Source organism: Cherax quadricarinatus, chromosome 51, assembly GCF_038502225.1.
Source record: "Cherax quadricarinatus isolate ZL_2023a chromosome 51, ASM3850222v1, whole genome shotgun sequence".
NCBI lineage: Eukaryota > Metazoa > Arthropoda > Malacostraca > Decapoda > Parastacidae > Cherax > Cherax quadricarinatus.
In genome coordinates this window covers 16,171,866-16,198,025 of record NC_091342.1, presented here as the reverse complement: position 1 = coordinate 16,198,025, position 26,160 = coordinate 16,171,866, and the positions used below count along the sequence as shown (strand labels likewise).

The following is a 26,160-nucleotide window of genomic DNA, read 5'->3' as shown; positions in this document are numbered from 1 at the left end:
CATCAAGGTCAGCCACCACCTCTGGATATAATATACAAATGTTATTATTTTGGCTGGCTTTCTTATGCATTTATCCAAGTTATATTATGCATACTATCACTATTGAATAAATGATATAAGCAGAAAAAGGATATTAGCAATAATAGCATCAGTATAAGACATCTTGTGAGTGGTGATCGGACTGTTGTCACGGCAACTGGATGTTGCACCATCATGCAAGCTCCTTCCACATCTGATATAAGCTCCTCCCACATTGTAATGATATTAAGTGGTAAATTTAGTGTATTAGAAAGAAAAATAGTCAGAAAATTAAAAAACAAACAAAAAATATATAAAACATTCACCTCGCACTTACGCATATATTTACCTGACATGTTTCAAGTATCTATAATTTGCTTTAGAAACATCGTATTACAATGGGGTTTTCACCAAAATGTTCCCAGATACCTAAACTATTTTTCTGTAAACAAAACCCAAAATCATATTTTTCGCATAATTATCATGACCGCGTCAGAAACTCGGAGTACATATAGGCCCCTCAATTGAGTGCCGATACCGAAAGAATTTGTTCCCCTAAGGAATAATGTAAATTAGATTAATCTGTTTCAGACCCCCAAAAATACGCTTACAAAACTACACTTACATAATTGTTTGAGTTGGGAGCTGTTCATATCCTGAGGTACCACTGTACTCTGCTCTTCTTATAACACTTCTGCTTTGTAAAAGCCTCTCATAAGCTACCTTTTTCTTTTTTATCACACCCTTTACTTCATCATTCCACCAATTGCTCCTCTTTCCTCCTGCACCCACCCTCCTATAGCCACAAACTTCTGCCCCACATTCTAATACTGCATTTTTAAAACTATTCCAACCCTTTTCAACCACCCCTTCCCCCACTACTCATATTGCACTATCCCACCTTTCTGCCAATAGTTGTTTATATCTCACCCTAACTTCCTCCTCCCTTAGTTTATACACCTTCGCCTCTCTCTTACTTGCTGTTGCTATTTTCCTTTTGTCCCATCTACCTCTTACTTTAACTGTAGCTACAGCTAAATAATGATCCGATATATCAGTTGCCCCTCTGTAAACATGTACATCCTGAAGCCTACCCATCAACCTTTTATCCTCCAATACATAATCTAACAAACTACTTTCATTACATGCTATATCATACCTTGTATACTAATTTATCCTCTTTTTCATAAAATATGTATTACTTATTACCAAACCTCTTTCTACACATAGCTCAATTAAAAGCTCCCCATTTTCATTTACCCCTGGCACCCCAAATTTACCTGCTACTCCCTCCACAACATTTTTATCCACTTTAGCATTGAGATACCCAAGCACAATTACTCTCTCACTTGGTTTGAAACTCCCCATGCACTCACTCAACATTTTGCAAAATCTCTCTCTCTTCTCTATACTTCTCTCTTTACCAGGTGCATAAACACTTACTATAACCCACTTTTCACATCCAACCCTTATTTTACACCACATAATCCTTGAGTTTATACATTTATATTCCCTCTTTTCCTGCCATAACTTATCCTTCAACATTATTGCTACTCCTATAGCTCTAACTCTATTGTTTTCAGTAAATAGTTTTTCTCAGCTATTTTTTCACTAAGTGCATTCATATTTTGCATACAGTAGATACCAGTTAGAGCTCAGTCAAACTGCATGAGATTGTCATAACATTGTTGAAAAGCTACACCAAAAAAAATTATAGCATAGGAAAAGGATTGCTTGACAAGTAGTATGTCACTGATGTCAGCTAGGCCTGTATATTATGTACATGTAGTAAATAAAGATAAAGATATTAAATTTAAAAAGAAAAATAATTATGTGAAATTTGGTAGCTCCCTCCATAGATTTTCTCAATCTGCTCACCAGGCCATAAGCAGTGCTTCCCCAGCCACTGGGCCATGAGTGATGCCTTTCCCAGCCTTTTCCATTCTTGCTAAGCAGAAGCAAGTCACATCACTAGACAGCATTATCCTTAGCTAACAAATGTTATCCAGAATTTATATACCAGTAACTTTTGCAGACTTAATTTATATAGACCACCACCACCTGTGTAAAAAGTTTGAAAGGAATAGTTAGTGCATTATAATTATCAGCAATAAACGAAAGGTTCAGTCAAACACTATTGGAATATTAATTCTGAAGGTCAGTGCAGTAACCAAGTATTGTATGTTATTATTACAGTGAAATTATACATCCCTATGCCTTCAAAATTGATGTACTGTATCTACTCTTGATTGGTAATATAGAATGAATAATTGTTTTACATGATGGTAGGATTGCTGGTGTCCATTTTTTTGTCTCATAAATATGCAAGATTTCAGGTATGTCTTGTTACTTCTACTTGCACTTAGGTCACACTACATATACATGTACAAGCATATATATACACACCCCTCTAGGTATTCTTCTATTTTCTTTCTAGTTCTTGTTCTTGTTTATTTCCTCTTACCTCCATGGGGAAGTGGAACAGAATTCTTCCTCCGTAAGCCATGCGTGTTGTAATAGGCGACTAAAATGCCGGGAGCAAGGGGCTAGTAACCCCTTCTCCCATATAAATTACTAAATTTAAGAGAAACTTTCGTTTTTCTTTTTGGGCCACCCTGCCTTGGTGGGATACGGCCGGTGTGTTGAAAGAAAGAAAAGTTTTTAAGTGAGAGTAGTGGAAGTACAGTAAATATTACAACCACTGCCATAACACCTGTGTGCCAGGAAAAATTATTAACGCATTTGGAGGTTTCAGTCAGCTGTATTCCACAGCAGTATTGTTAACCTCTTTTGTCTGTCCAGACTCTCAAAATTAAAAGTGTTCATTTAAAAAAAAAAATTCTTCTGAAATAGTAGAGAATCTTTTTCTGAAAGTAATAACACCAAAAATATGAAATTTAATGGAAAACTTATGGAACTATGTAGGAGTAAAGTTAGCAGTCTGGGTGCAGGTTATACATTAATGATTTTGCCAACTTTGAATCGTATTTTAAGCCATTTCTTTTTCTCCATTCAACCAAATTCTTAGCTATTTTGCATGTATGCCTTTCATTCTATTGATTAAGCACAAGAAATTGCCCATTTAGCAAACAGAACAATATTTCCTCTGTTCATTAATCATGTCTCCAGGCCTGTATTACACTTCCTTCCATTTTGAATTTGTCATCACAAAAAAATCGAAACTCTACCCTATTTCTCACCTAATAAAATATAAACAGGAATGACTGGTCAAGGTTTACAGTGTCCCAATAATTGAACCAGCCCTAGTAAAAACCCATAAAACAGATCAGGGGGGGCCTTGCTTGTCTTTTGGAAAATCTTCAAATTTTAATATTTCTGCTACTTTTTGAGGCCAATTTCGAGCTACTTGCCATCCTGGAACCAATCAGAATCATCTCTTAATTCAGTAGTTTGTCTTCCATTCTATCAATTGATACCAAGAAACAGCCAATAAAAGACATTCTAGAAAACACCTCACAGTTGCTATTTTAAACCAAACAAGGTCAGAGTTTTGCTTTTCTCATCATGCACACACTCTCCAAAAACCTATTCTCTCATATCTAGGCCAGAATTTAGTGCTCACAGCTTATCTGAGTGAGCTGAGTTCATGAAGTAGCTCTATGTGACAGACCCTGGTGTTAATATCATAGTTTTATGTGATGGACAGTGAGAGGGTTCATTGTACAATAGTATTTAATTTTCTGGATTTTTTCATCTATGTATTGTAAGTTTTGAAATAAATGCTCCTTAAATTCAGTAGTAGATTGGCAGACAGCAACTGCCCAGGGAGGTACTACCGTCCTGCCAAGTGAGTGTAAAACGAAAGCCTGTAATTGTTTTACATGATGGTAGGATTGCTGGTGTCCATTTTTCTGTCTCATAAATATGCAAGGTTTCAGGTACGTCTTGCTACTTCTACTTACACTTAGGTCACACTACACATACATGTACAAGCATATATATACACACCCCTCTGGGTTTTCTTCTATTTTCTTTCTAGTTCTTATTCTTGTTTATTTCCTCTTATCTCCATGGGGAAGTGGAATAGAATTCTTCCTCCGTAAGCCATGCGTGTTGTAAGAGGCGACTAAAATGCCGGGAGCAATGGGCTAGTAACCTCTTCTCCTGTATATATTACTAAATGTAAAAGGAGAAACTTTCGTTTTTCCTTTTGGGCCACCCCACCTCGGTGGGATACGGCCGGTGTGTTGAAAGAAAGATTTTTCAAATAATAATAAGGTATTGCTGTTAATAACTGAAGACACTAATAAGGAACTAGTAACCCTTTCTACTGTATAAGTTACTAAATTTAAAAAGAAAAATTTTTGCTTCTTTTTTAAATTTTTTTTTTTCTTTTTAGGTCACCCTGCCTCAGTGGGATATGGCCAGTTTGTTGAAAAAAAAAAAAAAAATTTTTAGGTCACCCTGGCTCAGTGGGATACGGCTGGTTTGTTGAAAAAAAAAATGTTTTTGTGAAGTGCTAAACCCATGTGATCATTCAGCACAAGATGTATGGGACAGATACTCCTTGCTTTGTTATTCTAGTTTCCCAGTCAGTAACTGAAGCAGTTAGATTAAAATATATCTTATTCATAAACATGTTAGTGAAGATTGAGAACAAGTAAACCACATCAGAAAAAAAAACCTTTATCATCTTTTCAGCCCAGCTGCAAGAAACATGCCGGAATGGAGGAAATGTTCTAATAGCTACTGACACAGGTGGGAGAGTATTGGAAATGACACACATGCTGGAGCAAATGTGGAGCACGCGAGAGAGTGGATTAGCTGCATATTCACTCTGTATTCTATCAAACACTGGATACCATGTCATACATTTTGCTAAACAGATGGTAATATTATAATTAAGAAGTTATTAATTTGTGATTATTGGTGTAACTATATGACAGTCAAATGTGATCTTTATAAAATGCTACCAAGGCCCACTTGGATGTCAGCTGCCATACTATTGTACTTTTCTTTAAGATGAATGTTCATCATTGTGCTTCTTTTAAAAGTCAAAAATTTATTTTGCTGATAATTTTCTTGCTGGATCAGTGCTATTTTGATATAATATAAAATTTCATCAGTAGCAACAGTTGTAAGTTTATTTTATTTTAAAACTGTTATCATACTCCATGTTCATTTTAACTAACATTTGTATCTTATTACTGATATTATACAATACTGACAAGTTGATGAATGAGACATATTTACAGCACTTGCATATCTTTATTACTAAAATGTTTCCCTTGCATAACAGGCTTCTTTAGCAAATATATGAAGTGGTAGAATTCTGAAAGCATTGGAAGGGACCTTCCACCCTCCAGCAATTCTAACAAACTCATCATGTCAAAACTACTACTTTTGCTTCCAGAATTCTACTGCTTCATGTATTTGACTGAAGAAGCCTATTGTGTAGCCAAAATAAGATACCCAAGAATTGCGATTGTGCCCTAGTCATCATGATTCACTTGACCAAATCCTCATTGTCCCACTCACTAACATTCACCACACACCGTATAATAACCATGATTTTTTTATAGAAAATGCAGTAAATTTGTATTTTGTTTTATTAACACATCGACTGTCGCTCACCAAGGCAGGGTGGCCTGAAAAAGAAAAACTTTCATCATTATTCACTCCATCACTGTCTTGCCAGAGGCGTGCTTACACTACAGTTATGAAACTACAACATTAAGACCCCTTCTTCAGAGTGCAGAGACTGTACTTCCCATCTCTGGGACTCAAATCCGGCCTTCCGGTTTCCCTGAATCCCTTCATAAATGTTACCTTGCTCACACACCAGCAGCATGTCAAGTCCTAAAAACCATTTGTTTCCACTCACTCCTATCAAACACGCTCACACATGCTTGCTGGAAGTTCAAGCCCCTAGCACACAAAACCTCCTTTACTCCCTCCCTCCAACCTTTCCTAGGCTGACCCCTACCCGGCCTTCCCTCCACTACAGATTTATGTACTCTTGAAGTCATTCTATTTTGTTCCCTCCTCTCTGCATGTCCAAACCACCTCAACCCCTCCTCAGCCCTCTGGACAATAGTTTAGATAGTCCCGTTCCTCCTCCTAATTTCCAAACTATGAATTCTCTGCATTATATTCACACCACATGCGTTCTAGTTTATTAGGTCGTTCTTGGTAGCGGGGAGTAATGATAAGGTTTCGGAGGCTTCATTCTTTATTTGCGATATCTGTGTACACAGACAGTGTGTTTGTGCCCATGGCCCCAAGGGGCCATGCCAGTGAGGGAGAGAGGAGTAGGCCTTGTTGGCTCTAGGTTGCATTGGCATGGTGCCCATGGCCCCAAGGGGCCATGCCAGCGAGGGAGAGAGGAGTAGGCCTTGTTGACTCTAGGTTGCATTGGCATTGAGTGAGACAGAGGCAGGGTGATGCCGTTTCAAGTGGCATGCCCACTGAGAGGCATACAGGTGGCAGTAAGAGCATGGTGCGAAATATGAACTCAGCTGGCAGACAGCATGGGCTGTCTATGCAGACAGTACAGGCTGTCTACATTTGCTTGGCCACGCACCGCCATGGTTGTCCTCGACTATGACTGGCAGAAAAAAACTCGGTCTCTCTCTCGCAGGAACAGGGCACAAAACACAAAATAAAAACATATATACAGTATATATATACATATGGACATGGAAAAAAACTTCATACATGCTAAACATCATGGTCCAAAGCAGTGATCCTCAGAGGCATCACTGCACACCTTTCTGTGTCTGGAAAGATACTACAACACAGGAGACATTGCTTCGGCTGAGCTGTGACGTAACAGGGTACGGTCTCCTCTGGAAGGATAAAGCAGTCATTGTAGTAGTCGCTGCAGGGTTCACTCATCCTGGGGCACAACCTGCTGGTGCCCTCGAGTGAGGCGTCACCAGTACTCAGCAACTGGGCAAGATTTCTTCTGAGAAGTGACTCAGGAGGACATTTCTCGACTGGTACTTTAGCTGTGGCTGTCACTGTCGGTGAGTGTGGAGCGAGTCATGGCAGAGACAACTCTGCAAAGCATCTGGAAGTTGTAACATCATACACCATACTGGAGTGAGCGGGCTAGCAGTCAAAGTGACATCATCTTTGTGCAGGCTGCTCACTGAAGCTGTGACACGAGGCTGACACAGTGCCTGCCGACAAGGTCTAACTGCAGCTTGATGAGTGTCATTCTCTCGGCAGTTGGAGTTATAGCAGAGGTTAGTCTAAGTGTCCCCAGACTGGTTCTCTACATATAACTACTCTGAAGGTTAGGAGGTGACGTGAACCAAATATCGATGGGAATCGTAGCGGGTATGATTCTGCAGGGCATCACGAGCGGTGAACAATAAGAGCTTTCTGTACAAGGGGCTCAGACGCTTGTAACTGACTCCTGGAGTTTACCTGGAGAGAGTTCCGGGGGTCAACGCCCCCGCGGCCCGGTCTGTGACCAGGCCTCCTGGTGGATCAGAGCCTGATCAACCAGGCTGTTGCTGCTGGCTGCACGCAAACCAATGTACGAGCCACAGCCCGGCTGATCAGGAACTGACTTTAGGTGCTTGTCCAGTGTCAGCTTGAAGACTGCCAGGGGTCTGTTGGTAATCCCCCTTATGTGTGCTGGGAGGCAGTTGAACAGTCTCGGGCCCCTGACACTTATTGTATGGTCTCTTAACGTGCTAGTGACACCCCTGCTTTTCATTGGGGGGATGGTGCATCGTCTGCCAAGTCTTTTGCTTTCGTAGTGAGTGATTTTCGTGTGCAAGTTCGGTACTAGTCCCTCTAGGATTTTCCAGGTGTATATAATCATGTATCTCTCCCTCCTGCGTTCCAGGGAATACAGGTTTAGGAACCTCAAGCGCTCCCAGTAATTGAGGTGTTTTATCTCCGTTATGCGCGCCGTGAAAGTTCTCTGTACATTTTCTAGGTCGGCAATTTCACCTGCCTTGAAAGGTGCTGTTAGTGTGCAGCAATATTCCAGCCTAGATAGAACAAGTGACCTGAAGAGTGTCATCATGGGCTTGGCCTCCCTAGTTTTGAAGGTTCTCATTATCCATCCTGTCATTTTTCTAGCAGATGCGATTGATACAATGTTATGGTCCTTGAAGGTGAGATCCTCCGACATGATCACTCCCAGGTCTTTGACGTTGGTGTTTCGCTCTATTTTGTGGCCAGAATTTGTTTTGTACTCTGATGAAGATTTAATTTCCTCATGTTTACCATATCTGAGTAATTGAAATTTCTCATCGTTGAACTTCATATTGTTTTCTGCAGCCCACTGAAAGATTTGGTTGATGTCCGCCTGGAGCTTTGCAGTGTCTGCAATGGAAGACACTGTCATGCAGATTCGGGTGTCATCTGCAAAGGAAGACACAGTGCTGTGGCTGACATCCTTGTCTATGTCGGATATGAGGATGAGGAACAAGATGGGAGCGAGTACTGTGCCTTGTGGAACAGAGCTTTTCACAGTAGCTGCCTCGGACTTTACTCTGTTGACGACTACTCTCTGTGTTCTGTTAGTGAGGAAATTATAGATCCATCGACCGACTTTTCCTGTTATTCCTTTAGCACGCATTTTGTGCGCTATTACGCCATGGTCACACTTGTCGAAGGCTTTTGCAAAGTCTGTATATATTACATCTGCATTCTTTTTGTCTTCTAGTGCATTTAGGACCTTGTCGTAGTGATCCAATAGTTGAGACAGACAGGAGCGACCTGTTCTAAACCCATGTTGCCCTGGGTTGTGTAACTGATGGGTAGTGATTGCACCTGCAAAATAAGTCACCATGGGCCCCAAGAAAGCTTCTAGTGCCAACCTTACAGTAAAAAGGGTGAGAATTACTATGGATATGAAGAAAGAGATCATTGCTAAGTATGAAAGTGGAGTGCGTGTCTCCAAGCTGGCCAGGTTGTACACAAAACCCCAATCAACCATTGCTACTATTGTGGGCAAGAAAACGGCAATCAAGGAAGCTGTTCTTGCCAAAGGTGCAACTTTGTTTTCGAAACAGAGATCGCAAGTGATAGAAGATGTTGAGAGACTGTTATTGGTGTGGATAAACGAAAAACAAATATCAGGATCACATATAATCAAGCGATCATATGTGAAAAGGGTAGGAAGTTGCATGAGGATTTGATTAGAAAAATGCCTGCAACTAGTGGTGTTGTGAGTGAATTTAAGGCCAGTAAAGGTTGGTTTGAGAGATTTAAGAATCGTAATGTCATACATAGTGTGATAAGGCATGGTGAGGCTGCCAGTTCGGACCACAAAGTGGCTGAAAAATATGTGCAGGAATTCAAGGAGTACACAGACAGTGAAGGACTGAAACCTGAACAAGTGTTTAATTGTGATGAAATAGGCCTGTTTTGGAAGAAAACGCCAAACAGGACCTACATTACTCAGGAGGAAAAGGCACTCCCAGGACATAAGCCTATGAAAGACAGGCTTACTCTGTTGATGTGTGCCAATGCTAGTGGTGATTGCAAAGTGAAGCCTTTATTGGTGTATCACTCTGAAACTCCCAGAGTGTTCAGGAAAAACAATGTCCTCAAGGCTAATTTGTGTGTGCTGTGGAGGGCAAACAGTAAGGCATGGGTCACTAGGGACTTTTTCTATGACTGGTTACACCATGCATTTGCCCCCACTGTGAAAAATTACCTAATTGAAAAGAAATTAGACCTTAAGTGCCTCCTGGTATTAGACAATGCTCCTGGTCATCCTTCAGACTTGGCAGAGCGACTTTCTGCAGAAATGAACTTCATTAAGGTCAAGTTTTTGCCTCCTAATACCACTCCAGGGCTGACTAATGTCAGCTGTCAAATGCTCAGGGCACACCAGGTGACAAGGAAAACTTGCACATGCGGTACAACATAGCTTACTAGCAAATGACGCTTTTCTGTGCAAAAATCAACTCTAAGCCATACATGAACATGTGAGAACACTGACTGAGAGGAATTAATTAACACATAACATATATCTTCTCTCAATCTTCTCGACAACACAACATATTGCTCATTGTGAAACTAACACTGTCGATATGACATCATGTGGTGATGTCAGGCATGACATCATGAGGTGATGTCGTGGGGTGACATTGCGAAGTAACGTCATGCAGCATGGTGATGTCAGCAGACGTTGCAAGATGACATCGTGATGGATGTCATGGGGTGACATTGCAAAGTGACATCATGCAGCATGGTGACATCAGCAGATGTTGCGAGATGACATTGTGAGAGATGTCATGGGGTGACATTGTGAGGTGACATCAGGGAACATCTTGGGTGAAGTTGGGCAGCATCATGGGTGACATCGTGAGGAGACGTCAGTGGAGTGATGCGGCAGCAGACCACAGCTTGTGGCTTGGGCTCTGGCTTAAACCATGTGGCTTGTAACTCCACATGGCTTCGTCCACACCCCACATGGCTTGCTCCATGTGGCTTCATCCACACATGACTTCGTGATCCACATGGCTTCAAGTGACCTCGGGCACTCCGATACACAGCTCTGGCCTAGAATTCACATGAAAATTCACAGGAACAGCAGAGGGAGTGAGAGCAACGGTGAGTGGTGCATGGTGTGGTAAGCATGGGTGAGTGGTGTTCGGTGGAGCCAGGACTGCACGCCTACCTTCCTCACCCATACACACACGGAAGATATTGCAGATTCTACCACACTGAGCATAGAAATCACCACAAACTCACCTCTGACTTGCTGAAATAGCCATGCAGGGCTGAAAACAACAGCATTAACATACAAGTGATGCTGAAAATGTGACTTGAAAAACAGCATGGGGCGCTGTGAAGTGCCAGGTGACATCACTTACATTTCTCGAAAAAATTTGGCAAATTTTTTGCCTGGATCCTGCTTTAACCTGTGTCTGGATGCTGAGACTTGCAGACACGACATCAGGATAACTCATTGAGAGACGGATGCTTCTTGTATGTGACGATGAAGTAAAGACGACTTCATTCCTCATCCTTCCTCTCTCCAGGCAAACACACTTGCTGTGAAGCACTGGTGCCACCAATGTTTGTGAAAAGGTTATTGTGTCACGTTGTTGCAGGCGGGGTTCAGTGATAAGGCTTCGGAGGCTTCTTTCTTTATTTGCGATATCTGGGTACACAGGCAGTGTGTGCCCATGGCTCCAAGGGGCCGTGCCAGCAAGGGAGAAAGGAGTAGGCCTTGTTGACTCTAGGTTGTGTTGGCATTGAGTGAGAGAGAGAGGCAGGGTGATGCTGTTTCAAGTGGCATGCCCACTGAGAGGCTTACAGGTGGCAGCATGAGCATGGTGCAAAATATGAACTAAGCTGGCAGACAGCATAGGCTGTCTACACACACACATTGCCCTAAGACATGACATCTCCACTGCCTCCAGCCTTGTTCTTGTTGCAACATTCACCACCCATGCTTCACACCCATATAAGAGCATTGGTATAACTATACTCTCATATACATTTTCCTCTTTGCTTCCATGGACAAAGTTCTTTGTCTCCACAGACTCCTAAATGCACCATTCACCTTTTTCCCCTCATCACTTCTGTGATTCACCTCACCTTTCATAGACCCATCTGCTGACACATCCACTCCTAAATATCTGAATACATTCACTTCCTCCATACTCTCTCCCTCCAATCTGATATCCAATCTTTCATCGCCTAATTTTTTTGTTATTCTCATCACCTTACTCTTTCCTATATTCACTTTTAATTTTCTTCTTTTTCATACCCTACGATACTCATCCACCAACCTCTGCAACTTCTCCTCAGAATCTTACAAAAGCACGGTGTCATCAGCAAAGAGCAACTGTGACAACTCCCACTTTGTTAGATTCTTTATCTTTTAACCCCGCACCTCTTGCCAACACCCAAGCATTCACTTCTCTTACAACCCCATCTATAAATATATTGAACAACCATGGTGACATCACACATCCTTGTCTAAGGCCTACTTTTACTGGGAAATTATCTCCCTATCTCCTACATACTCTAACCTGAGCCTCACTATCCTCGTAAAAACTCTTCACTGCTTTTAGTAACATACCTCCTGTTCCATACATTTGCAGCATCTGCCACATTGCCCCCTTATCCACCCTGTCATACACCTTTTCCAAATCTATAAATGCCACAAAAACCTCTTTACCCTTATCTAAATACTGTTCACCTACATGTTTCAATGTAAACACTTGGTCTACACACCCCCTACCTTTCCTAAAGCCTCCTTGTTCATCTGCTAGTATATAAGTATAAAATAATGAATGTTTTTGCTCTCCATAATTTCATAATTTATTGTTCACATTTAGTGAAAATAGCTGAATAACAGTCTATACAGAAACAGTTGACCTGTAAAATGCTCTTAATCCTTTCACTGTCTATCACGTAGAACTACATTGTTAATACTAGGGTCTGTTACATAAATCTACACCATGAGCTCAGCTCATTCAGATAAGCTGTGAGTGGTAAATTTTGGCCTAGATACAAGAGAATGGATTTGTGCGATGAGTGTTCACAGTATAAAAATAATTATGCCTCACATATTGCATGACGGAAAAAGCAAAACTCCAACCTTTTGTTTGGCTTAAAATAACAACTTTGAGGTATTTTCTAGGATTTTTTATGGCTTTATTGACAGTTTCTTGGTATCAATTGATACAGTTGAAGACATACTACTGAAATAGAGATGATTTTAGTAGGTTTCAAGGCTGGAAACAACTTGAAATCAGCCTCAAATGTAGTGGTGGTAGAGAGGAGGAGTAGGGGTCATCCTAGCTAGGAAAGTTTGGAGGGAGGGAGTAAAGGCTTGTACATGGAGGCAAGTGGTTTTTATGATTTGACATGTTAGTCCTAGGTAGTAGGTTGGTAGACAGCAACCACCCAGGGAGGTAGTACCGTCCTGCCAAGTGAGTGTAAAACGAAAGCCTGTAACTGTTTTATATGATGATAGGATTCCTGTTGTCTTTTGTCTCATAAACGTGCAAGATTTCAGGTATGTCTTGCTACTTCTACTTACACTTAGGTCACACTACACATACATATACAAGCATATATATACACACCCCTCTGGGTTTTCTTCTATTTTCTTTCTAGCTCTTGTTCTTGTTTATTTCCTCTTATCTCCATGGGGAAGTGGAACAGAATTCTTCCTCTGTAAGACATGTGTGTTGTAAGAGGCGACTAAAATGCCGGGAGCAAGGGGCTAGTAACCCCTTCTCCTGTATAAATTACTAAATTTAAAAAGAGAAACTTTTGTTTTTCTTTTTGGGCCACCCCGCCTCGGTGGGATACGGCTGGTGTGTTGAAAGAAAGAATGTTGTTAGTGTGGACAAAGTAATATTTATGAAGGGATTCAAGGGCAAACAGTTAGCCGGACTTGAGTCATGGAGGTGGAAAGTAAAGTGCCTGTTATCTGAAGGGGTTATTGTGGCTTAGAGAGTCATCTGAACTGTAATCTCATGCCCTTCTGGAAAGACAGTGATTGAATGAGTGACAGTGAAAGTGTTTTCTTCTATGTTGCATCACCCTCCCTCAGTAGAAGTTATTATGCATTTTTAGCGAACGTTTTCTTTTATGCCTGCAACAGTGTCTAATTGTATATGTTTTCCAGAAAAGTGGTGAATAATTAAAAGACCTCTACATTAAGATAAACTAACAATGAGAAATGCATTAAAATATCATACAGGTATTTGTTATACAGTCTCTAAAAAAAACTTTGGGCATGAAATGAGTACCAAACAAAAAGAATTAAAACCGAAATGAAAGCAAAAGGTCAAATGACCAAATATTGATGGTTTGTATTTTCCAAGCTCTCTAATTAAGTTTATTGAACTTTGTTTTAATCATTCTTTCCAATTTTTTTTTTTTTTTTTTTTTTTTTTTAAATTGTATTGCATTTATACTTTATTTTGCTGTATAGCCCTTGTGGCTTAGCGCTTCTTTTTGATTATAATAATAATAATAATATACTTTATTTTATTCTTTTTATGTTATTGCCTTGTTCCCTGTACATACTTTCTTCAGATACTTAAGCCATCTTCAGATTTCAACAGATATAAAGGATCATGAAACATTATGTACATGATGTTTTTATCTGTTAGGTGTTAAATTTATCTTTATCTGCCTTTTGCTGAGTTCATAAAGTGAATGTTTGCTATTATATTTTCCTAACTATATTGGAATTGATCTCTACAGATTGAGTGGATGAGCGAGAAGTTAACTAAAGCATTTGACTCCCTGCGAACAAACCCCTTTAGTTTCAAGCACCTGAAATTCTGCCATAATCTCACTGACCTCAATCGTCTTCCGTCTCCTAAGGTAATCTTCTCATGTATTCTTACCTCTAGAAGTTTCTTGATAACTGTTGCTGAAATTTTTTTGTCATATTGTTTTTGCACTGTTAACCCTTTGAATGTTTCGGTTGTATATATATACGTCTTACGAGCCACTGTTTTTGACATATATATACTCGTAAATTCTAGCAGCTTCAAATCAAGCAGGAGAAAGCTGGTAGGCCCACATGTGAGAGAATGGGTCTGTGTGGTTAGTGTGCACCATATAAAAAAAATCCTGCAGCACGCAGTACATAATGAGAAAAAAAACTCTGACCATTGTTTTTAATAAAAATGCCGACATTGTGGTCTATTTTCGTATAGTATTTATGGTTGTATTCTAGTTTTCTTGGTCTCATTTGATAGAATGGAAAGCATATTATAGAAATAGAGATGATTTTGATTGGTTTTACTATGAAAAGAACCTTGAAATGGAGCGCAAAGTAGGGGAAATGTTTGATTTTTGCCGATGTTCAAAAGTAAACAAATGATGTCATTTTCCAGTAAATGTCCAAGTAGCCATTCTAATATACAGTCATGAATGGGTTGACATTATTTATACAATTATTACAATATTGCAGTAGTCTGCATAACAGTAAATCTTCTATTTTTTGTTTGAATAAAAATTCAAAATAAAAAGCAAGAGTAATATCAGAGGGGCCTGGAGACATGACTGATGAGCAAAGAAAATGTTATTTTATATCCAGGAATGTCTGCATTGTTCATTCTGGACCCTATTTTGAAATTGTCATATTTTTTAATTTTCGTGAAATTGGCCAAATTGGAAATTCTGACCACGTTATTGGGTAGTTGAAATCAGTAAATGGGCAGTTTCTTGTACTCAATCAATAGAAAAAATGGAGTTCTAAAGAAATAGCTATGAGTTTGGTTAACTGGAACAATGGAATTAGCCAAAAATAGGGCTCAAATTGGGTGAAATCACCAATTCGTAAATATCGCCGAGGTCACTAACTTCGCAAGAGTGTAATTCCATCAGTTTTCCATCAGATTTTGCTCTTTTGGTGTCATTACAATTGGGGAAAGATTCTCTATCATTTGATAAGAATTTTTTTTTTTTTCGGAAATTTTGCGACACCAGGAGACGCCTCAGGATTTGGGGTTGCGACAGTCAAGGGGTTAATGTTTAGAAAATTCTGTAAATTTTTGGTGATTGAGTTACAGAGGACATCTGAAAGTATGAGCTAGTACTCTTACTGTTAGGTAACTTAATCATACTGCATGTTCTGTGTTGCAGGACTTAATACCGTCTACAGTATTATATCTCTGAATACAGTTAGATCTTGATTAATACAGTTTGAATAGTGCAAATTACGATTTAGTGCAGAATTAATTATTGCTAGTTCCCCCTAAATTCTCCAAATTGTGCAAAAATTACATACGATTTGAATAGTGTGAATTCAAATAATGAGACAATTTCATGTGATTCATTATACACACTAATCAGGATCTGGCTGGACTGAATATACATGTGTGCGTGTGCTTGCGTTTGCATGCGTGCATGCCTCTGTGTGTGTGCGTGTGTGCATGTGTGTGTGTGTGTGTGTGTGTGTGTGTGTGTGTGTGTGTGTGTGTGTGTGTGTGTGTGTGTGTGTGTGTGTGTGTACTCACCTAGTTGTACTCACCTAGTTGAGGTTGCAGGGGTCGAGTCCGAGCTCCTGGCCCCGCCTCTTCACTGGTCGCTACTATTTCACTCTCCCTGAACCATGACCTTTATCATACCTCTGCTTAAAGCTGTATATGGAGCCTGCCTCCACTACATCACTTCCCAAACTATTCCACTTACTGACTGACTACTCTGTGGCTGAAGAAATACTTCCTAACATCCCTGTGATTCATCTGTGTCTTCAACTTCCAACTGTCCCCCTTGTTACTGTGTGTGTGTGTGTGTGTGTGTGTGTGTGTGTGTGTGTGTGTGTGTGTGTGTGTGTGTGTGTGTGTGTGTGTGTGTGTGTGTAAAGCACCAACTGAAAAAACTCTGTGATTACTGATATACTTTTGAAGCTAAAATTTAATGAAGATGATACTATGAAGTAAGAAGATAACTTCAACAAATATATATTGGTAAGTGGAATCTCTAGTACTTGATTTGTTCATGTCTTTTTCTCACTATATGCAATAGTTGATTTTGGTGGATAGCTGAGGGCTAATTCATTCAGAATGAATGAAGTCATGAGTTAATTAAATGAGGTATAATTTTTTTTTTAGCACATCAGTCATCTCCCACCAAGGCAGGGTAACCCAAAAAGAAAGAAAATCCCCAAAAAGAAAATAGCTTCATCATCATTCAACACTCTCACCTCACACATACATAATCACTGTCTTTGTAGAGGTGCTCAGGTACGACAGTTCAGAAGTCCCTCCAAACTGCCAATATCCCAGACCCCTCCTTTAACCCTTTGACTGTTTCAGCTGTATATGTACAACGTCATATGAGCCAGTGTTTCGGACATATATATACTCAGGGATGTGTAATGTCACCATGGTTGTTTAATATATTTATAGATGGGGTTGTAAAGGAAGTAAATGCTAGGGTGTTCGGGAGAGGGGTGGGATTAAATTTTGGGGAATCAAATTCAAAATGGGAATTGACACAGTTACTTTTTGCTGATGATACTGTGCTTATGGGAGATTCTAAAGAAAAATTGCAAAGGTTAGTGGATGAGTTTGGGAATGTGTGTAAAGGTAGAAAGTTGAAAGTGAACATAGAAAAGAGTAAGGTGATGAGGGTGTCAAATGATTTAGATAAAGAAAAATTGGATATCAAATTGGGGAGGAGGAGTATGGAAGAAGTGAATGTTTTCAGATACAGTGGACCCCCGCATAACGATTACCTCCGAATGCGACCAATTATGTAAGTGTATTTATGTAAGTGCGTTTGTACGTGTATGTTTGGGGGTCTGAAATGGACTAATCTACTTCACAATATTCCTTACGGGAATAAATTCGGTCAGTACTGGCACCTGAACATACTTATGGAGTGAAAAAAAATCATTAACCGGGGGTCCACTGTACTTGGGAGTTGACGTGTCGGCGGATGGATTTATGAAGGATGAGGTTAATCATAGAATTGATGATGGAAAAAAGGTGAGTGGTGCATTGAGGTATATGTGGAGTCAAAAAACGTTATCTATGGAGGCAAAGAAGGGAATGTATGAAAGTATAGTAGTACCAACACTCTTATATGGGTGTGAAGCTTGGGTGGTAAATGCAGCAGCGAGGAGACAGTTGGAGGCAGTGATATCTTGTTTAAGGGCAATGTGTGGTGTAAATATTATGCAGAAAATTCGGAGTGTGGAAATTAGGAAAAGGTGTGGAGTTAATAAAAGTATTAGTCAGAGGGCAGAAGAGGGGTTGTTGAGGTGGTTTGGTCATTTAGAGAGAATGGATCAAAGTAGAATGACATGGAAAGCATATAAATCTATAGGGGAAGGAAGGCGGGGTAGGGGTTGTCCTCGAAAGGGTTGGAGAGAGGGGGTAAAGGAGGTTTTGTGGACAAGGGGCTTGGACTTCCAGCAAGCGTGCGTGAGCGTGTTAGATAGGAGTGAATGGAGACGAATGGTACTTGGGACCTGACAATCTGTTGGAGTGTGAGCAGGGTAATATTTAGTGAAGGGATTCAGGGAAACCGGTTATTTTCATATAGTCGGACTTGAGTCCTGGAAATGGGAAGTACAATGCCTGCACTTTAAAGGAGGGGTTTGGGATATTGGCAGTTTGGAGGGATATGTTGTGTATCTTTATATGTGTATGCTTCTAAACTGTTGTATTCTGAGAACCTCTGCAAAAACAGTGATAATGTGCGAGTGTGGTGAAAGTGTTGAATGATGATGAAAGTATTTTCTTTTTGGGGATTTTCTTTCTTTTTTGGGTCACCCTGCCTCGGTGGGAGACGGCCGACTTGTTGAAAAAAAAAAAAAAAAAAAATCTAGCGGCTTCAAATCAAGCATGAGAAAACTGGTAGGCCCACATGTGAGAGAATGGGTCTGTGTGGTCAGTGTGTACTGCATAAAAAAAATCCTGCAGCACACAGTGCATAAAGAGAAAAAAAACTTCGACCATGTTTTTGGATCAAAACACCGACTTTGAGGTGTATTTTCGTATAGTATTTATGGATGTATTCTCGTGTTCTTGGTCTCATTTGATAGCACAGAAAACATACTACAGAAATAGAGATGATTTTGATCAGTTTGACGAAGAAAACGACCTTGAAATTGGGCTCAAAGTAGTGGAAATGTTTGATTTTTACCAATGTTCAAGACTAAGCAAATCACACCATACATCCAATACACATCAACTGGGGAGTCTAATATTCTTTCACTAGTGCACTGATATTAGTTATACCATTTTTACAATAATGCAGTAATCTGCATACCAGTAAATCTTCTATTTTTTTTTTTTTTTGTGAATAAAAAATCGAGATAGAAAGCAAGAGTAATATAAGAGAGGCCTGGAGATGTGACTAATGAACAGAGGATATGTTATTTTAGTGCCAAGAATGTCTGCATTGTTTATTCTGGACCCTATTTTGAAATTGGCATCTTTTCTAATATGTATGAAATTGGCCAAATTGCCAATTTCTGACCATTTTATTGGGCAGTTGAAATCCATAAATGGGGAGTTTCTTGTATGTATTCAGTTGATAGGAAAAATGGAGTTCTAAAGAAATAGCTATGTGTTTGGTTGACTGAAACAATGGAATTGGCTGAAAATAGAGCTCAAAGTCGGAGAAATCTCCAGTGTGTATACAGTGGTCCCTCGTTTATCGTCGTTAATCCGTTCCTGGAAGTGTGACGATTATCGAAATAGACGATTTTCGAATCAATTTTCCCCATAAGAAATAATGTAAATACAATTAATCCGTTCCTGACACCCAGAAGTATTAAAACAAGAATTTTTTTTTTTTACATGAAATATAGATGTAGTACATAAACAATACAATGGGACATGATGAATTAAACATTAACAGCATAACACTTGCCTTTATTGGTGATTCTTCTTAGTGTATGGAAGATTGGAGGAGGAGAGAGATTGGATTAGTTACTGTTTGGAAGGGGAATCTCCTTCCATCAACACCTCAGGTACCAAGTCCTTTTCTGGGGTTACATACTTCTCTTCTCTGTTTCTAGCTTGAGAGTCACTGGAGTCCTGTCTTGCAAAAAACTGTCCAGAGAGCTCTGTTTCTGGTGTCTCTTTAAAACTTCCCTAAAATGGGCCAAGGCTCTTGTCACTGTACAAGTTGCCGATATGGCTTGCAACATCCTTCTCAGGGTGATGTTTCTCCATAAATCTTTCCATCCTACAACACATTTCAAAAATTGCCTTAATTTCTGAAGAAGGCACCTTCTTCCATCTCTCTTCCTCCTCCTCTGCATCAAGATTCTGAGCTGCGATCTGTTGCAGTTCCTGCTGAAGCTCTTGCAGCTCCTCAGTGGTTAGCTTTTTGTTGTGGTCCTCCACCAACTCTTCCACATCTTCCAAACTCACATCCAACCCCATGGAACTCCCCAATGCCATAATAGATTTTACAACTGACATAGGCTCATCAGGGTCAGCCACAAACCCTTCAAAATCCCTCTTGTGAACACAATCTGGCCACAATTTTCTCCAAGAAACAACAGCTTCCTTGATTTCCTTTTTCTTTGCCACAATGGAAGATATGGTTGTATGGGGTTTGATATACATCCTGGCCAGTTCAGCCACATGTACGCCACTTTCATATTGTTCAGTAAAAGTAGGCCTTAGACAAGGATGTGTGATGTCACCGTGGTTGTTTAATATATTTATAGATGGGGTTGTAAGAGAAGTAAATGCGAGGGTCTTGGCAAGAGGCGTGGAGTTAAAAGATAAAGAATCACACACAAAGTGGGAGTTGTCACAGCTGCTCTTTGCCGATGACACTGTGCTCTTGGGAGATTCTGAAGAGAAGTTGCAGAGATTGGTGGATGAATTTGGTAGGGTGTGCAAAAGAAGAAAATTAAAGGTGAATACAGGAAAGAGTAAGGTTATGAGGATAACAAAAAGATTAGGTGATGAAAGATTGAATATCAGATTGGAGGGAGAGAGTATGGAGGAGGTGAACGTATTCAGATATTTGGGAGTGGACGTGTCAGCGGATGGGTCTATGAAAGATGAGGTGAATCATAGAATTGATGAGGGAAAAAGAGTGAGTGGTGCACTTAGGAGTCTGTGGAGACAAAGAACTTTGTCCTTGGAGGCAAAGAGGGGAATGTATGAGAGTATAGTTTTACCAACGCTCTTATATGGGTGTGAAGCGTGGGTGATGAATGTTGCAGCGAGGAGAAGGCTGGAGGCAGTGGAGATGTCATGTCTGAGGGCAATGTGTGGTGTGAATATAATGCAGAGAATTCGTAGTTTGGAAGTTAGGAGGAGGTGCGGGATTACCAAAACTGTTGTCCAGAGGGCTGAGGAAGGGTTGTTGAGGTGGTTCGGACATGTAGAGAGAATGGAGCGAAACAGAATGACTTCAAGAGTGTATCAGTCTGTAGTGGAAGGAAGGCGGGGTAGGGGTCGGCCTAGGAAGGGTTGGAGGGAGGGGGTAAAGGAGGTTTTGTGTGCGAGGGGCTTGGACTTCCAGCAGGCATGCGTGAGCGTGTTTGATAGGAGTGAATGGAGACAAATGGTTTTTAATACTTGACGTGCTGTTGGAGTGTGAGCAAAGTAACATTTATGAAGGGATTCAGGGAAACCGGCAGGCCGGACTTGAGTCCTGGAGATGGGAAGTACAGTGCCTGCACTCTGAAGGAGGGGTGTTAATGTTGCAGTTTAAAAACTGTAGTGTAAAGCACCCTTCTGGCAAGACAGTGATGGAGTGAATGATGGTGAAAGTTTTTCTTTTTCGGGCCACCCTGCCTTGGTGGGAATCGGCCGGTGTGATAATAATAATAATAATAATGTTTTTCTTAAATTCTATCGAATTTCTCACCTTCTTTACCAAAGGCTTGGCACTAGGAGCTTTCTTTGGAGCCATGGTAGCTTATTTAGCACTTGCAAGCACTAAAATAAATGGAATACAGTGGACCCTCGACCAGCGATGGCATCGATTAACGATAAATCTGACTAGCGATACATTTTATCGCAAAAATTTTGCCTCGATTAGCGCTAAAAAACTCAACCAACACTATTCCTTCCGTCTGAGACGCGTCCACTTCTGGCCAGTGTTTACAAGCCATCCAGCCACCGCGGTCGCTTCCAAGCATACAATCGGAACCTTTCATATTATCACAGCCTTTTTAGTGACTGCACCTGCAAAATAAGGCACCATGGGCCCCAAGAAAGCTTCTAGTGCCAACCCTACAGCAAAAAGGGTGAGAATTACTATGGATATGAAGAAAGAGATCATTGCTAAGTATGAAAGTGGAGTGCATGTCTCCGAGCTGGCCAGGCTGTACACAAAACCCCAATCAACCATTGCTACTATTGTGGCCAAGAAAACGGCAATCAAGGAAGCTGTTCTTGCCAAAGGTGCAACTATGTTTTCGAAACTGAGATCGCAAGTACTCGAAGATGTTGAGAGACTGTTATTGGTATGGATAAACGAAAAAGAGATAGCAGGAGATAGCATCTCTCGAGCGATCATATGTGTAAGGCTAGGAAGTTGCATGACGATTTAATTAGAAAATGCCAGCAACTAGTGGTGATGTGAGTGAATTTAAGGCCAGCAAAGGTTGGTTTGAGAGATTTAAGAATTGTAGTGGCATACATAGTGTGATAAGGCATGGTGAGGCTGCCAGTTTGGACCAAAAAGCAGCTGAAAAATATGTGCAGGAATTCAAGGAGTACATAGATAGTGAAGGACTGAAACCTGAACAAGTGTTTAATGGTGACGGTGACACTGACAATGTTGTGAAACACGTTAGGAATGTCATAAAGGAACGGGAGGTACACTCCTCTATGGGCAGATATGTTGTGCGACAGAGGTCCAGTGACTCTCAAGCTGGTCCTAGTGGCATTAAAATAAGGGAAGTAACCCCGAAAAAGGACTTGCCACCTCAAGTCCTAATGGAAGGGAATTCCCCTTCTAAACACTAAGACCATCAACACACTCCCCTCTTCCCATCCCATCAATCATCACCAGATCTTCAATAAAGGTAAGTGTCATGTAACTGTGCATGTCTTCTTCAGTTTGTGTGTATTAAAATTAATATTTCATGTGTTAAAATTTTTTTTTTTCAAGACTTTTGGGTGTCTTGCACGGATTAATTTGATTTCCATTATTTCTTATGGGGAAAATTAACTTGACTAACGATTATTTTGACTAACGATGAGCTCTCAGGAACGGATTAATAGCATTAGTCGAGGGTCCACTGTACACCTACCATCTGACTTACGATCGAGCTCGGTTCTGAGAAACCGGTCGTAAGTCGAAATGGACGTAAGTTGAGCTTTACTACTGAATATCAACATCACATTTTTGTAATGACTTAAATTTATTGTTTTATTTTGATATTTCATGTTTTACTTTACTTTTTATGCTGTTAGTACTGTATTTTATACTGTAAGGTTTAGGATAAACACTGTGTACATCACAAATAGTTGTTTATTTCCCAGAAATTTGGCAAAAAAAACACGGTCGTAAGTCGAGTGGTCGTAAGTCGAGCAGGTCGTAAGTTGGATGGTAGGTGTATGTACATGTATTATGAAATATTTCGTATGAACAAGTGAGGGGACCGTCGCTCACTGGTAAACAATGGCACACTGGCTGGGTAGGGAGGCCGAGGCGGCTCAGAGCCGTGAGTACGCGTCCAGGACGAACGACGATTAGTAAGTCAACCGACCATTTGCGAGCCAATGTTTGGAGGAAAATAACGTGACGATTTCCGAAAAGGATGACTATCGAGCCTGACGATTATCGAGGGACCACTGTATATCGCTGAGACCGCTAACTTTGTGGGAGCGTATTTCCATAAATTTTTGGTCAAATTTTGTACTTTTGGTGTAATTAGCATCAGGAAAAGATTCTTTATCATTTCATAATTTTTTTTTTTTTTTTTTCCAAAAAATTTGTGACCTAGAATGGCAGTTTCAGAAATGGGCTTGCAACAGTCAAAGGGTTAAAATTCAGGCATTGTACTTTCCATTTCCAGGACTCAAGTCCGGCTAACCAGTTTCCCTGAATCCCTTCGCAAAATATTACCCTGCTCACACTCCAACAGCTCGTTAGGTCCCAAAAATCATTTGTCTCCATTCAATCCTATCTAACATGCTCATACATGCTACTTGAACTCCAAGGTGGAAGAGGAAGCTCTTGATTCTCTGCTAAGTAATGCTTCTCTCTCACTCTGACCCATACATATAAAGAGATTTACCTCATCTTTCAGCTGTTATACAGTTTTTACCTTATTGGATGATTGAGAACTTTGACTGAATCATGAGAGCTGCCATAAACTCATCTGAGTTGTAGATTTAAAGAATAATGAGATACTATTGTTTTTGAGGATGTTTCATAGACTGCCAAATCATAATGCTGGCAAAAGAAAAAACCATTACATATGTTTATAAATTTCTTACATAGAATTGATTTTTCAGACACTTATGACACCCTTCTGGAATGTTGAAAATGTTTTATTGTCATTTGGTAGGTTGTGTTGGCAAGCTTTCCTGACCTGGAATGTGGATATGCACGAGAGCTGTTTGTACAGTGGGCCACCAACCCCAAGAACACTATAATCTTAACTTCACGGTAAACTTGTGCATGTGAAAGTTTCATATTGAATTAAGTTCTCTATTCAGTAACAAATCAGTTGCTTTGTTCCATAAATAATCACTGATTAAAGATAATGGGACAGTTTAATAACATTTGTGAAGCCTCCTGGGCATGTAAGAGTTTTGGACATTACTTACGCTGAAAAATTTACAAGTTGGTTTGTTTGTTATGCTTTTAAACATTGTACAGTATTTTATATTTTTTACAAATTTCTCCATATGATATCTTTTCTCTTTCCAGCCACATACATAACTATGCACCAAATAGTCAGTCCCATTAGGAGCTTTTTTTTGGGGGTGGGGTCTTCATTAATTTTTCCATATCTCTTTCATTTATGTGAGTGAGTATACTTTTCACTTGATCCTTTGCTGTTATTTTATTTATCATTATATTTCTTCCATATTCCATTGTTGGTTAAGGCCAAAACTACTCAGTTTGTCAAAGAGGAATAAGAAAAAACAATAAGAAAGTACAGAGTGGCATAATCCAAAACTATTCATTAATTTATAGTTCCAAGACACTTCAAATCTCTTATGCTGTTGGAAATAATATGCATTATTTAAACTGCACAATGGACTTTAAAAATCTTACTTCACTTTTCATAAAGTTTTATTACTATACTGTACATTATATATTTTTCATGTCCTTACTATTTAGTTTTACTAAATTATTCTGAATTAAAAAAGAAGTTTTTTCTAGGACTGGACCAGACACACTGGCTAGACGGCTTATAGAAAATCCCCACATTAGAACTTTTAAACTTCTAGAGAAGAGAAGAATGAAGTTGGAGGGTCCTGAACTGGATGAACATTACCGACAGAAACGAGAAGAAGAGGAACAACACCAAAGAATCAAAATGGAAGAGTAAGCTCCAGTTCAGATTTTGCTTTGTTGATTCACCTTTTGTTTAAGACTTTACAGTGGACCCTCCATTTTTGTCGATCTCCGTTATCACCAATTTCGGTTTTGGCTGACTTTTTTCGTTGATTTTTTTGGTTCTGTTTTCGTCGATTACCTTCGTTTTTGTTGATTGTATGGAATCTGTCCAGTGCCCAGCATGCAGACAAAGCTGCCTCCCACACCATTGCCAGGTCATACGAAACATTTACTACTTGTTTATTGTGTGTGACTGCTAAATAAGCCACCATGGGCCCAAAGAAAGCTTCTAGTGCCAGCCCTTTAGTAAAGAATGTGAGAAACACAATATAATTCAAGAAAAAGTTTGTAGAAAAATAGGAAAGTTGTGGTGGTAGAGGGTGGTAGTGATGGTGGTAGAGGGTAGTAGTGGTTGTGATGGTGGTAGAGGGTGGTAGTGGTTGTGATGGTGGTAGAGGGTGTCTTCTTCAGTAATTCAGCTATTCTACTAACTCCTCCAATGTTGTTGGAGTTATATAGGGCTACAGAAAACACCTCAGCTGCAGCCTTCACCAACATTATGTACGGCTTATGCTCACAGTGGCCCTTATACACCCAACAACAACAGAGCACCTGTTGTTACATACATAATGACTTATTTTATTCATTATAGAGTATATGTCATGTTTCTATGTTATTAATATTGTTTATTATGTCATATTAGTTGAATTGCGATAGATAAATAAGCCATAGAGTTGATATTAGTGTCATATTCTCCAACAATAAACTTGCCTCCCTCTCCCCTCCACCTGGTCTGCCATACACCAACAAGCCTTTTCAATAAAGGAAAGTGTGATGTTAAATGCTCATTTATACATTTTATTAGTGCTTTATATTTATTTGTCATTCTTTTCTGCATGTAAATCTATGTTTAAGTTAGGGAAGTGGCTAGGGAAGTGACCCTTGATAAGGACTTAGTACCTAGAGTCCTTATGGAGGGGGATTCCCCTTCCAAACAGTAACTTCTCTTCCCTCTCCCCTCCTCCCTGTCTTCCATCCATCAACAACAACCTTCAATAAAGGTAAGTGTCATGTGTAATGTTCATTCTTTTGTGCATGTAAATCTATCTTTAAGGTAAAAAAAAAATTTTTGTTGATATTTCTGGGTGTCTAGAACGAATTAATTCCATTTACATTATTTCTTATGGGGAAAATGGTTTCGGTTTTGGCCAA

General features: G+C 39.9%; 1 protein-coding gene across 1 annotated transcript in view; it reads left to right on the top strand.

The window, feature by feature from the left end:
• Cpsf100 (cleavage and polyadenylation specificity factor subunit 2) overlaps positions 1-26,160 on the top strand; it is a 125,481-nt gene that overhangs the window by 35,659 nt on the left and 63,662 nt on the right. The window contains exons 7-10 of the mRNA XM_053784763.2: positions 4,681-4,868; positions 14,191-14,313; positions 23,948-24,048; positions 24,772-24,936. Coding sequence (XP_053640738.1) covers positions 4,681-4,868; positions 14,191-14,313; positions 23,948-24,048; positions 24,772-24,936 — 577 coding nt within the window. The remainder of the gene's footprint in view (positions 1-4,680; positions 4,869-14,190; positions 14,314-23,947; positions 24,049-24,771; positions 24,937-26,160) is intronic.